The sequence below is a fragment of the Vombatus ursinus genome, unplaced genomic scaffold (genome assembly GCF_900497805.2).
Source record: "Vombatus ursinus unplaced genomic scaffold, bare-nosed wombat genome assembly UNPS02014774.1, whole genome shotgun sequence".
NCBI lineage: Eukaryota > Metazoa > Chordata > Mammalia > Diprotodontia > Vombatidae > Vombatus > Vombatus ursinus.
The window spans coordinates 19914905-19930174 of NW_020954552.1; the positions used below are offsets into that span (position 1 = coordinate 19914905).

At 34.7% G+C, this 15270-nt stretch overlaps 1 protein-coding gene across 1 annotated transcript in view; it reads left to right on the plus strand.

Moving 5' to 3' along the window:
- The window catches only part of FCHO2 (FCH domain only 2), a 151567-nt gene that overhangs the window by 123798 nt on the left and 12499 nt on the right, over nucleotides 1–15270 (plus strand). The window contains exons 19-20 of the mRNA XM_027864185.1: nucleotides 2992–3095; nucleotides 12409–12538. Coding sequence (XP_027719986.1) covers nucleotides 2992–3095; nucleotides 12409–12538 — 234 coding nt within the window. The remainder of the gene's footprint in view (nucleotides 1–2991; nucleotides 3096–12408; nucleotides 12539–15270) is intronic.

Here is a 15270-nt window from a genome sequence, read left to right on the forward strand (position 1 = left end):
AGGACTGGTTTAGGCTGACATTACCATATCTCCTATTGTTTATTACTGATCACTTTTTAAAAACTAATGCTACTCACTTCTCTGAAACCTTCCCTCTTCTCCCCCCTCAAATAATCAACATTTAAAAAACAGTAAATCAGGGCTATCTTACAGGGACTAATATAGGTTCCTCACTGTAATAATCTGTTCAAGAAACCTTTATTTCAATGGTATCCTTTTAGAAGCAATAGCTACATGGCATTTAAAATAGGTACTAATTATCTTGGTTCATAAACAACCCCCTTCTCTCCCCCAAATAAAGAAATTTGGGAGCTTATGGGAGCAGAAATTGTTGTTACCATTCTGAGTTAGCCCAGAATCTGCTTTACAAATTAGAATTATATTTAAGACAGAGAGGTAGTCAGTGGCTCCAGATACGTGATTGTACTATTCTAAGTTGTTTCAAGTTTAAAATAATCAAAAGTTTCACAGATTTAATGGTGGTTTGGAAGAGCAACATGCTATATAAGGCTTTTAAAATTATCGTGTTATGGTCACACACTAGGTCCCTGCTGATTAATGAGAACAAATAATCCCATGAAGTGGTTAATCATTTGAATTCACATTATTCAAAATTATAATTATATGTAAAATAGGGCAATTTTAATCCAGGCCAAAGAAAGCATACAGTGAGAATTTGAATAATGTGTCCACTTTTCTGCATTACAGCACTAATTGGGTCATAGCTGTATGCAGTTCTGTAGGTGTAGATCTCAACCTGGGCTCACTTGTCTTTTGACTTGTAGCTTAAAGTTCACAAGTGACAACATGAGAATTATGGGTATAATGAAAAGCAAACAGTAATAGTAGGATTTGGACTGGCTTAGGCTATGTCTCCCAAGCTCTTATTTCTTCTCATTCTTTTTCCTTTTTTTTTTTTTTCTTTCTCCTTGTCACAACTTAAGTCTCTCCCCAAATCTGGAAATCCTCTCTCCCCACATGACTTTCTCACTGCCTGATTCCCCTCCCCCATTTTCTTTGATACAGTTTTGTGTGCTCTTCTCCAGCTGGCCTTAGTCACAGCAGATTCTATTGTGTGAATTTACATGTTGCTGACCACCTGGCATGAGAGAGAGGCATTGTGTTGTAGTGGACAGAGAGCTGACTTCAGAGTTTGGAAGACCTGGATTCAAGTCCTGCTTTTGTGTATACTGAACGACTCTGGACAAGTCATTTAACCTGTCAGTGGTTTAGGCAACTCTCTAAGACTGTGGGTTTAATTGGTAGAGGAAGTTCATCACCAGGAAATCTCTACCCAATGAAATCACATGTCTGGTTTAAAAACAGTACCTCCAAAAGCAATGCCCTTATGTCCTATTTCCTGTTTTACTGAAGATCCCTTCCATCCTACCTTTGTTTTCCTTACCCATCAAGTATTGTATTAATATTATAAAATACCTATATATTTACCCAGTTAATCTTTATTTCCTAGTATCTTTTTTCCAGTTCACTAACCAGTTAAACCCCATCCCCCCATGTTCAGTTTTATGGTTGCGTATCCTGTGCCCTTTCTTTTATGCCTTTTATACCTCTTTTTTTAGTGGTCTGGAGCTGTCTGCTAAATTTCATGTCTTTTTTTTTTTTAAGGCAGTTGGGGTTAAGTGACTTGCCCAGGGTCACACAGCTAGTAAGTGTCAAGCGTTTGGTGTGAGGCCGGATTTGAACTCAGGTTCTCCTGACTTCCGGTGCCACCTAGCTGCCCTTTGTGTCTTTTTACATACACAATTTATTTATATTCATATCTCTTGCTTTTATACATTCACATGTATGTTAAACACACTTTAATATTTCTACATACATACAATACACACATATACACATATCTCTCTAGATATATATCTGTAGATAGAGATATATCAACAGAGAGAAGAAGCAGGGAAGAGATTGAGAAAGAGAGAGAGAGAGGGAAAAAAATGATAAGCAAAAGCTATACTAAGTAGATATATGTGAAAAAATACAGGGTGTCCCATAAGTCTTAGTGCAGCTTACAGTAATTAAGTAACTACAGCTACTAAGATTTTTAAGACCCCTGGCCTATGAGAGAAAACTTTTAAGTTATCAAATAATTCCTTTACTGTAATGATGAATTTGTGCATTTCTGCTCCCACACTTCATTCTCCCAATAATTTTTACACTGGTTAATTTGTGGCTTCTTCATGATAATATACCTGAATATCACCCAGTAATTTCCTTCTGTGGGAAAGAATCAATCTATGGTTCAAAAGGAAATGACAATATTTTCTCACAGAAAACATTCAGGTCTATAAATTATTTTTAATTAGAAGAAAAACGTAAACAATTAGGAATCAACAAATAGCTCTGGAAAAAAATGTGAACATTATATTGTTTTTATTTGAATTTTAAAATGTGTTATTTAAAAAAAATTATTTAACTTGTATTAATTTAGAAGATTTTTAGTAAGCTAATTTAGGGTTCTAATGCTTTTTATCTGCATACACAAATATAATTGCACTATTTAAATTGTGAGTTAAATTACTATTTGGTTCAGGTAAGTATTGTGCTCCAGTCACTAGATCTAAGGTATTGTATTTAAATCTAAAGGATTTTTTTTATCCTGTAGTAACTCCATGCAAAGCAAATGCAGAGGGGAGAAACTGAAGGCTCATTTTTGAGTGTTATATTTCTTTTTCTCCAATTTTATAAGTTTAATAATAATAATAATAATGATAATGGAAATAACATTTCATTCATGTTATGGATTACGGTATTAATTTCCTCAACAATATTAGTGGTGTTTTAGAAATTACATCTGATAGATTTTTTAGTTATAGTGATAATCGAAATTTAAATTTATTTTGTAAAGTATTTGGAAAATAGAGCTTATAAAAGCAATTATTACATTTTTTTTTCACTTTTCCATTATGATAGGATAAGCCCAGATTTTTCTAATTACTAATTATTTCCTTCAAATTCTCTTTTTTTCCTCACTAGCCAGGCCTACAACTCCTCTTTCTGCAGGCACCATTGTCCCACCTCCAAGACCTACTTCCAGACCAAAGCTTACTTCGGGCAAGCTCAGTGGGATTAATGAAATAGTATGTATTTAATTTGTTTTAAATTCTAGCACTGTTTTGATTTAAGACATGATTTTTCTTTGTCCACATGTAGCTGAACAACTGTAAGTAGATAGATGTACCTGAATTAATGATATGGTTGAAAGATCAATGAACTATGACTGTAGAAACTTAGTACCTGTTCTGCCACTTATGAGCTGAGTAATGTTGGGCAAATTATTTCATGTAACTTGAAAATGTAATATTCTGATTCTGTGATTCTAGAAGCTAAATCACTGTCATCTGAGGAGTGCCCACTTGTTTAACTTGAGTGTTTCATATTCTCCTTTTAGGAATTTGGGAAGTCTGAGGATAATGAAACTTTTAAAAACAAGAAACATGAAAAAACTTTTCTTTAGTATTTAGATCCCCACAGAAACTGTTACAGTAATCCCTGTATATAGGTTTCCTCTGAGATGAGGATATATTGTGTGTAGTATGGACTTTGAGATCTGGTATGTTAAATGCTATCCCTAATCCAGACACACAAATAGATATTTTTCATTAACTAAGAAGAAAAAACAACTTCATGTTGAAAGTGTCAACAAAATAGTTGATTCCTACAAGATAGCATAAAGCAGCAGGTTAATTTGGCTATAATACCTTTGGGCTTAGAATGTACAGGTGGAACCCAAAAATTCTTGGCTGAGGGGTATAGAATACTGCTGAGATAATGGAGTGCTGGGGACATTTTAAAGCAAATTACAGGAAGTTAAGTATACAGTATTCATATTTAATATTTCTTAGGGAAGATATTGCTAGGGTTGAAGTTTTTCCACAGAACCATTATTCTCATTGTACAAAACAACCAACATTCCATGAGACACAGTTTAACTGGTAGGCACAATTTTCCAGGCAGGAAAATGAGTCAAAAAGCATTTTTTTTGCTCCACAAGTCCGATCTTTCACAGAAGCACTCCAACCATCAAAAGGACTCATTTAGAAAACTACTGAGTGGGCCAGCTAGGCGGCGCAGTGAATAGAGCACTGGCATTGGAGTCGGTAGGATCTGAGTTCAAATTTGGCCTCAGACACATAACACTTACCTGCTGTGTGACACTAGGCAAGTCACTTAACCCCAATTGCCTCACCAAAAAAAAAGAAAAGAAAACTACTGAGTGGAGAAGAGCGAACAAAGCGAAAGGTACAGTTGTGAAGGTTATTACTCACATCTGTCATGAAGAAAGTACTCCGTGTTGCCTACTATCAGTATGGGGATAGGGAATAGTAGCAAAAGCACTATGAAGATACAAGAATTGATTTCTTAAGTCTTTTTATATACATGGAAAAATCATTAATGAATACAAGATAATATATAATCAATTGCTAAGTTGTGTAGTACAGTAGATAAATAGATAGAGAGATGGATGGATGGATGGATGGATGGATGGATGAATAGATGTAGAGATTGACCAGTCAATAGATAAATGGATGGATAGAAAGATCAGTCAATGGGTAGAGAGGGGGATGGATGACAGATCAATTGATCGATCTCCTTGATTCTAAGACCAGTGCTATAGAGCTTGAACACTATGTACAAATTTTACATATATGTACTGTGTGCATACGAAGAAAAAAACTATATACTACTGAAATTCTGTTGGCCTTGGAGTCAGAAAGAGCTACATTCAATTCCCACCTCTGATACCTGCCATCTGTGTGACCCAGGATGAGTCACTCAACATTTCAAACCTTAGGCTCTAAGACTATGTTACAAAGGATGTAATCTGTGTCAGTGAAGCTCCTTGATGATTTTCTCTGACTTTTGGCCAAAAAAATGCCATACACCTATAGCCATATAAAAAATAAAGGAATTGGAGGACTAGAAAGGAAGGGACATGAGAGCTCTTCATTTTACCTTAGTTTCGTCCTCAGCTTTCACTCAACCCACACATCCAGTCAGTTGCCAAATTTCTCATTGATACCTTTGAAACATTTCTCATTTACATCCCCTTTTCTCTATTTGTATAGCCACTACACTGGTTTAGATCTTCATCATCTCTTGCCTAGACAATAGACATCTAACTAATCTTGCTTCAAATCTATCCTCATTGCTTCCCATCTTCCACCCAGCTGCCAAGGTGTCTTGATTGGAGTAGCTAAGTCTTTCACAGTTGATCATCCTTACAATATTGCTGTTATTGTGTACAATGTTCTCCTGGTTCTGCTCCCTTCAACTTTGCATGAGTTCACTTAAGTCTTCCCAAGTTTTTCTGAGAACACATGCTCATCATTTCTTACAGCACAACAGTATTCCATCACAATCATAAACCACATGTTATTCAGTCATTCCTCAATTGATGGGCATCCCCTCAATTTCCAGTTTTTTAGCACCAAAAAAAGATCAGCTCAGTATCTTAAGGACACTTGCTAATATGTTTTGGTGTGGCTTATTCCTAAGTCTACAAATTTATCAGAAGAACACTTCTATTTACATAATGCCAGGCCGTATTTCTTTTCCTCCAAGGTCTCCTTAACGTGTGGCTTTGAAAAGAATTCCAGACATAAGCAAAATTAGGAACTGCATTTTTAACATAACAATATTGACAGTTATGTCTATGCCTGTAGGATATACCAAATTTATCATTAACTCTTCTGTAACAACACTGCCTATTGGGAAAAACACCCTGATCCACAGTTTGAATTAGCAACCTAACATCATGGGACAAGAAGACAATAAAAATATTCTCAAAAATTTTTATTTTGTCAGAGTAAGAATCATAGGATTCTAGCAATACAATAGCTTTGCTTTGTGGTTAAAATATCTCACAAAAGTTACAAAAAATGACAGAATCCAATCAAGACAGTGATCTAAGGTAACTCCAAAGAACCCATGATGAAAAATGCTATCCACCTCCAGAGAGAGAACTGATGAACTCTGAGTGCAGATTGAAGCATACTTCTTTTTACTATTTTTATTTTTGTTGTTTTATTTTGTTTGAGTTTTCTTTTGCAACATGGCTAATATGGAAATATGTTTTACATGACCTCACATGTATAATTGAAATCAAATTGCTCACTCTTTATCTAGAGGAGGAGGGAGACATTTCCACAAAGTTCTGCTTTAATGCCTTATTGTGACATGGAAGTAACCTTGGTTTTTGAAGGCTATACTATCAGTGCTAATTCTGGCAGATTTCTACCATGCTGAATAGGCTTTCAGTATGGTTTTAACAGATTTCTTTACGAAGACCAGCTTAGCTAAGTATGGAGAGATCATTTCCAATAAGCTAGCCACTTGTTGATGTATTTATTATTTGAAAAGGCAAAGAAAGAAGTTGGCAGAATTGGTTTTATCATGTATCCACAGGCACCAAGACATATTTTTTCCTCAAACATTTGGTCATCTTGGGTTGCATTTCTCATGAGAAGTATGTGCAGAAAACCCCACCATGAAAATAATTATAGCTTATGCACAAGTTTTAGGTGCAGAAGATGAGGAAGTGGTGAAATTTTATGCAAGAAGAAAATTGAGCTAGATGAATTGTGTATAAGTTAGATTTCACTCACCAAAAGTGACATAAATTTAAATATTAGAGTGTGTGTGTGTGTGTTTGTGTGTGTTGTGTGTATTTTTCTGAGCATCCTGTGGTACTTTCACAAAAATTGATTGTGTGCTAAGATATAAAGAAACCATCAACAAGTGTAAAAAGGCAAATATCGTAAACACATCCTAATGCAATAAAATTATGAAATTACTAATTAAAAAGGAAATAAGAGCAAGATAACAGACCTAAATGGAAGCCTAGTAATCATATCCTAAATAATGATTGGTTCAAAGACTTATTAATCTTTTAAATTAGTGTGTTAGAGGTGATAACAATTAAACATACCAAAACTTAGAAAGGTAAAGCAGTCCTCAAAGTAAAATGTGTATTTATAAAAATTTACATTAACAAAACAGAAAAATAGAAAATCTGTTAACTGAATATATATTTAAGAGAATAGAAATTAAACAAGTTGGCAACCCTAAAAAAAAGTACATAAGAAGAAAATTAGAGGAGGAAGAGAAACTTGAAAATAAAAGATGCTTCCTTTAGAACTGATGAACAAAATGAAGAGCAGTTTTGGGTGTTTGTTTCTTTGGAAGCTAATAATCAGTAAACCATCAGCCAACCTCATCAAGAAAAAGAAGAAAATCACTAAAAACAAAACAGGGTGAATTCACAATAAAGACTCTGATATAAAATTCTATTCCAACAAAACTGAGAAATGAAATAGATAAATATCCATAAGAATATACAAAAACTAACAAAACAAGTATAATTCATTTTTAAAAGAAATAAAGCAGGCCCTAAATGAATTGCCAAAAGAAGGAAACAACCACAGGCCAGGTGGATTTACAAGTGATTTTTATCATTTAAAGAGCAAATAGTACCTGTGGCATAAAAACTGTTCCAAGAAAAACAGAAGCAGAAGCTACTCTATAGACTAATTTTATGAGCTTGCTGTGGTCTTGATAGTCAAGGAAGAGAGAGAGAAACTAGAGAAAGAGAATTGTAAATGGAGCTGAATTAATTGTAATAGAGAATTGTAAACTGAACTAAAAAAAAAAAACTCAATAGAAATATATTTAGAAAATTATTCACTATGCCCAAATTGAATTTTTACCAGGGATACAGGCATCATTGACATTAAGGAAAAAGTAGGCTCTTATGCACAGCAAAAATTGCAAAAGCCACATGATCATTTCAATAGATGCAGAAAAATCCTTTGACAAAATACAATACTCATGTTTAAGATTCTAAAAAGCATAGCATGAAAACTCCCTTCATTAATATGATCAGGAGCATGTATTTGAAACTAAGACCTAACACTGTTCAAAATGGGTAAACACTAGACATTTAAGTCTGACAACATTAAATTTAGAACAAGAAGTTTAAAAAGGAGTAAGCAAGGATGTCTCATCTCCCACTAAAGTAGTTCTGGAACCGCTAGCTCTAGCAATAGGACAGGAGAAAAAAATCCAAACTAACTTTGGCACACAGGAGACAAAAGTATTCCTACTTGCAGATGAATGATACTGTACTTAGAAAACCCTGTGGAATCAGCAGAGTTCTACAAAGAACTTGATAAAACCTTCAACTGAAACCACCACGTAGTTTGGTGTTCATTGGCTTCAATGAAAGGTGAGCATAGGAAAGGATAGTGGAAAAAATGGTATAGGAATTAGGAATGATAGAGGCCGGACTACACAGAAGTCTTAGACCTATAGAATGAATATTTTCTTTAACAAGAGAATTGGGAAGTACAGGAAATAGCAAGCACCAAATAACATCACAAAAATGAAACTAATTATTAATTTTAAAATAGATTTTCATTGATTTTTTTAACATTGCCTAGATTTCCCCTTTACAATGTTATAGCCATTGTATATATCATATTTCTAGTTCTCCTTACTTCACTTTGCATCCATTTGTGTAAGTCTTTCCATGCTTCTCTGCTTACATTATATCTGCCATTTGTTACAGTACAATAATATTCCATTACATATTTCATGTACCACGGTTTATTTATCCATTTCCCCAATTGATGGACAACTACATTGTTTCCATTTTTTCGCCACCACAGAAAGTGCTGCTAGAAATATTTTGCTGTATATAGGGCCTTTTTTTTTTTTTTAATCAGTGACCTCATTGGGGTCTGGGGGTGGTATACTCCTAACAGTAGATTCTCTGGATCAAAGGATATAAACATATTAGCCACTTTATTTGAGTTAATTCCAAATTGCTTTCTAAAATGGTTATACTAATTCACAGGTCCACCAACAATGCATTAGTGTTCCTGTTCCTGACTTTTGTTATTTTTGTCAATTTGCTGGGTGTGAGGTGAAACCTCAGGGTTATTTTGCTTTGTTTTTCTCTTACTAGTAATTTGGAGTGTTCTTTCGTATGGTTAATAGTTACAATTAATTTTTTTTTTGTAGAACTATTTGTTTATATCCTTTGACTACTAGCTTTTGTCTCATATATTTCTGTCAGTTATCTATATATCTTGGATATCAAACCCTTGTCCGAGATAATTGATTTTAAGTCTACCCCCCCCTTGACCACTTCCCTTCTTAGCTGCATTAATTTTAAAATTAATTACATTTAAACATGTTGGAAATTACTTGTTACTTAAGAATGAGGCCCCCAGTCTTCGAGTGATTTTTAGTATTTGAGTGCTAATTGGTCAGGCAGCTGTGTGCCTGATACCATGGACAACCTTTTCTATGTACTGATTGCCAAGGTGTAAGTTCCTAGCTTATGAACAGTCTTTTCCATATTCATGATTGACCTTTAACCCTTAGTGACCTCAGATGCAGACTCCTGTTGTCTAGGTGAAAACCTATGAAGGACTGGTTCCCATAACCTATGGATGATATGTGGTCAGTGACATTATGGTTATTTCAGGATAGACAGTCTTCTCAGCTCGGATACCAATAAATATCTTGAGAATGACCTTGATAAAAGATCACCATGGTTTGGTTGGGGAGAGAGAGGCAAAACTTTTTCTAGAAATGGCAATAAAGGGGAAAAACTTTAATTTTTCAGCAAGCAAATTAGTTGAAGCAACAAGTGATTGTACTTCAAAGGAAACTGTTAACATGCAAGCAAAAAGGATTACTTCAAACCATACTTTAATAAGAGTTTATTCTATTATAGGAAAGAAGTCTCCAAAATAAGGACTGCACTTGCAGTTACTATCAACAATAAATCATAAGTGACAGTAACAATAATTGATGTTTTATCTATCATTTAATCTCATTTTTATAGAGAGAAATTTCTATCAGTATCACCTTGTAAAACAAAACATCGAGGGTGGGAACCTAATTTTAAAGAAGCTTGGCAAGAGATTCCATTAAGCAGTCATTTGAAGGACTTTTAAATGAAACTGGAACATAGATGACAAATGGATGAAAAGGGAAAACATTTTTATCATACTCTTTTCATGGTCAATTATAGTGGGGCCACTAAATCTAGACTCTTAACAGAGAAAAATGAAAATAGCGCTAGGAGGAAAAAAAAGGGAAAAATAGCTGATCTAGATAGTACACACAGGGAGTCCATGCTGGAAGCAACACAATTTTAAGAGTACCTTGGGATTGATTCTAGACTATATTTTTGCTATTGTTCAGTCATTTCATTCAAATCTGATTTTTTTGTGACCCTATTTTGGATTTTCTTGACAAAGATACTGGAGTGGTTTGCCATTTCCATCTCCAGCTCATTTTACAGATGAGGAACTAAGGCAAACAGGGTTAAGTGACTTGCCCAGGGTCACACAGTTAGGAAGAGTCTGAGGCTGATTTGAACTCAGGAAGATGAGTCTTTCTCACTCCAGGACTGGCACTCTATCCATTGTATCACCTAGCTGTCCATCCTGTAATTATTCTTGTAGTTTTGTGAAGATCTTGGCAACTCCTCCCATCACCCACTTTCCAGAAAAACTTGACTAATCTAAAATAGGGGTGGGAAACTTGCAGCCTTGAGGCTACATGTGACTCTCTAGGTCCTCAAGTGTGGCCCTTTGTCTCGGGATTTGTTCTGTGAAGTTTGGATTCAGTCAGAGGGCTGCATTTGAGGACCTAGAGGGCCACAGGTTCCCCACCCCTGACCTAAAAGGTCAAATCTCATTAAATTATTACAGCAACTCTTATGACCTGAAGACTACTACTATCACATGAGAGCCATTGTCTTGTGACTTTGTGACTCGAATCATATTTTGGGTGTGGTTAAGGGGATTTCAGAAGGGAAGGTTCAGATGATGTAATCTCAATTCTATCTCACTGATAGCCAGTCAGAAGAAGAAACACCTACGTTGCTCAAGATTGTGCTCAGTCATCTTGCTTATTGTCATAAAAGACCCTGTTACCTTTCCCTCAAGGTCTTTGGTGATTAAGAAAGGCCATTGACTTAATTTATTGGTTATTACTAGCCTAATTGATAAATTGATCATGCTTGGAACTTTGACTCTCATTTTACCTTAATTTTAATTACAACAGTGCCAGAGGTAGAAAAGAAAGGTACTTGCCTAGTGACAGGGCAAGCAACAAGATGCCCACGAGGACCCTAGTTTTCTGGTAGATTCCTAGATGGAATGTAAAGTATGATTTGAAGCTAGCTATATGTAGTGAGTTAGGTTAGGTTAGTTAGCAGGTACAACCAGTTGGGACAGGGCTGAGATCCATAAATGAGTGCATTAACTCCCCTAGAGAGTGAGGTCATGTCCTCTGGAAGTCAGGTCCAGAGAATGGCTATTTTAGGTGGGAAGAAAAATAGGGCACTGGAAGTGTAGATGACAAGATGCCTATGTAGGCCCTGGTTTCTTGGATTGCTAGATGGATTAAAGCTTGTTGTCCAGACTATGTATTATATGTACAATTTAATGGACATTCTGTAGAGTTCATCCCTCAGTGCATGTATCTTGGACAGACACTGCAAATTGACAATGAGCAGGACCCAGAATTGAAGAGGAAGAAAGTAGCCTGGATCATCATTGGGAAATTCATGGTCCTGTTATTGACCCCAAACTTTACCTTGAAACAAAAGCTAATCTTTTTAAACACCAATGTTTTTCTACTGATATTTGGTTTTGAGTGATGGAATATTCTCTGAAGAATTGGAGGACCACCAAACTACAATAGTGAGATGCATGGTGGATAATAACTGGAAAAAAAAAATAAGATGAACCAGTCACAAAGAGTGAGGGACGACCAGTGGACAGCCCACATATCCCACTGATACTCATGCAGTGTCAGGAGAACACAAGGAAGGCAGCTAGCACATTGGATGGACTCCTGTAGTGAATTTATGGGAGGTTGTAGATGAACATCTCCCAGAATGGGAAGACATGGTTGACATGGTTATCTGCTTTGTTGGAATGTGAAATATATCCCATGTTGATGAGGTCATGGATTCATTAGTTTGTCAAGAGTATTATAGAAAAAGACCATTTTATTACCAAGAAAGTAAAACATAATAAAAGCAACTGTAACTGAACCTCCCTACATTGCTGGTGTTGGGACAATTGAAGAGCTGCCTTTTAGATTAATCCGACCTTTTCAGCATGTATGGTTGTATAGAGGGAACATAGTTGGATCTGTGGCTCATCTGAATCTGTGTTAATAAGCCATGTTATAATTGAGTTCCTTTGTATTTAAACATACAAGTAAGGAGAAAAAAAATTTATTCTCACCATAGCAGAGTTGTTAAGCAGGTCCAATAATATAGTCTTTCATATGACTTTAATATTTTGAAAAGTTTAAACATACAGGCTTTAATGTTTTGACATTTAATATTTTGTTTTGTAGCCCAGGCCATTTAGCCCACCAGTGACTTCTAATACCAGTCCACCTCCTGCAGCCCCTTTAGCACGGGCAGAAAGCACCTCCTCCATATCCTCATCTGCTTCACTGAGTGCAGCAAATACACCAACAATAGGTAAGTAACTCAAAGATTGAGGCAAGTGATTTTGTTGCATCTTCTCTTACTTAAAAAAAAAAGTAAACTTTAAAGTCTTTTAAATAGTTTCTCATCTAAGTCTGAAATTTTAGTACCTAAAAGTAGCCAAGATTTAATTAGTTGAAATTCAGGTGGTTTGAAGTAGAAGTTTTTATCTAAAAAATTTACCTTTCAGTGTTAATCCATCGTCATATCTGATATATCTGCCTGGCTAGACTTTTATTTAAATGTGAATGTTTAGGGAAAAAAATCACGTTCATATTGTTCAATAGTAAATGGAGGTAAGACATTGAAATTTCATGTTCAGCCTGAGAAAACATAGTACAAGCAGAAATATAAAATTGTTTCCTAAAAAGTATGTGTAGTTCTATATCTATGGGAAGTATGTGTATATTCTTCCTAAATTTGGCATATATAGAAGCATAGGGCTTTTCCCAAATTTTGTACATTTGTATCTTAATGTAGACTAATAGGGTATCCTTTTATTTTTTAAATAATTTTTTAAAAATAACTTTCTCATTTTAAAAAATAGGTTTTTATAGAATTAATATTTTCATATTTATAAAAATTTAGGTTGGGCTTAACAGAAGTCAGGTGGATGGGCTGAAAAAATGACTTTATCTCTTTTTCCATTATATTTTAATTAGTTTTTTTTTTGTGGAAATAAAGGTATGTGGTGGAAATCTGTAAGCAGTTGCTTTTGTAAATAATTAGGGAAAAGGTGAGCAATAGGAAATGAGTGACAGTGATGAAGATAGGCAGTTTTATATGTATTTTTTGAGTCAAAGATTCTTGTTGGGTTTAAAAAGTGAAACCTCATGCTGAATAATTATTTCTGTATAGATTTTAAATTTTGATTCCTTTTGCCCTTGAAATTGTTTTGCTTTTCTGCAATATTTTGTTTTATTTAAATATGGTAGAAGATGATAATTTCATTGGAATTCTCTCTGAAATTGAAAAGCAGTCTGAGACATCATCAGGTATTGTAACAGCAAAAAAAATTACGTGTTAACTAATTATCTTAAAGTATACTTAAAATACTTGCACTTCGTGGCCTAACCATTCCTTTTCCAGCAATGCGTGGTGTCATAGAAATAATGTATAATGCTGAAGTTTAATAACCTCAATTTTGTATTAATAATGTTTTGTTGATGTTCCAGGATCCATTGAAATTTGGCATCTAAATTACAAAAAGTTTTGACTTAATGCATTACTTAAGTGTAAGCTCTTTCTTTTGCCTAAAATTATGATGAACATTTGACATATTGATAATATTGCACTTTAACAATTTCATCAGAATTTCTAATTCAACACCTTTCTTGTAATGGAATTTATTAAAATGAGTACACTGGGAGAAAAAAAAATACATTGTTATAAATCACATTTTCCAACTACAGGACCTAGAGATGAAATATAATCTCTAGCCAATCTCCTCTGTGGTTAATTAATAAGTAAGAAGAAATAGAGACTAGAGGAAGGGAGGTATCGTGTATATATCTTGATGCCCTTTTCCAACTATCTAAGCTCTTGGATCATATTTTGTGTATTATTTTATTTTGGTATTTGAAAGTTCAGGTAGAGAGAGGCTAAGTGAATAGGTGCCACTTTATAATGGGACAGAAAATTATAAATAGTGCAACTAAGCTTAGTTTTCATTTATAATGCAAACAGTACTCGGTCAAGTTATTTTTTTAGAAAGAACAAAGAGAACTGCTATTGGTTGGATTTTTTCCCACTGGGCATGAAATATCTTGGTTGTATTCAACTCTTCTTTGTAATATAGTCATTGTATTGGGATTTTTATCTGTATCATGTTTACTGATTTCTTTCAAATCAAGGTTCTCTAGCTTCACTAAAATTTTTAGTAGATTGTACAAAGCTAAAAGTAAAGTGAGCTAAGGGCAGCTCTTACAGACAGTGGGATGGATTGAAACAAAGAACTGGACCTAAAATGTTGAAAACCTGAGCCTTGCCTTATGAGGGTGTATTTATAATAGGGGATCACCTTATTTGCCTCAGGCTTAGGAGCTCTAGCTTTCAACTCATGGTATATTCAGAATTTTTCCAGAGAAACATCAATGTCAGCAATAAATGCCTCATTGAGTTGGGTTATTACAGTGTTTCTTTTGAACAAAATAATATATAAACATAAGAATCTTGGATAATAAAGGTAAGACTTCATGTTATAAATATGAAAAAGACCTATTACTTGGCAAAAGTAATTGAAAAGAGAGCAATTTTGAAGTTTCTTTTGATCCTGGATATATCAAAGCAGTAATAAATGTTATCCTTTCATACCTGTAAGTTGTCATTTGTGAAGGTGATTTAAGGAAAAGCTTTCTAGCATATAACTTCTTAATATTAGATTATGTACTTGGTGTGGGAGTAGGAAGCAGTAGTGTAGTTCCCCTGTTTCCTTCAAAGTGAGCAGCTCTTAATTACTGCTCCTTTACGGTCTTATTAGGACAAGAATTGAAGGGGACATTTCATGCCAGCTGCACATGGGGCTCAGGGAGATCTGCTCTCTTTTTCCTTCAGAGATCAGTTCCCTTTATGCCTTGATGTTTTCATGTTAAATTCAAAATCACCTTTAATTTTTGGCCATCTAAAATCAGAGAAAGTAAAAAATATTCAGCACTTTTTTTTCCCCCAAAATGTTTTGATTGTAGTACGTACAAAATGCATGTTTTTGATCCACGGAGTAAAGAGTT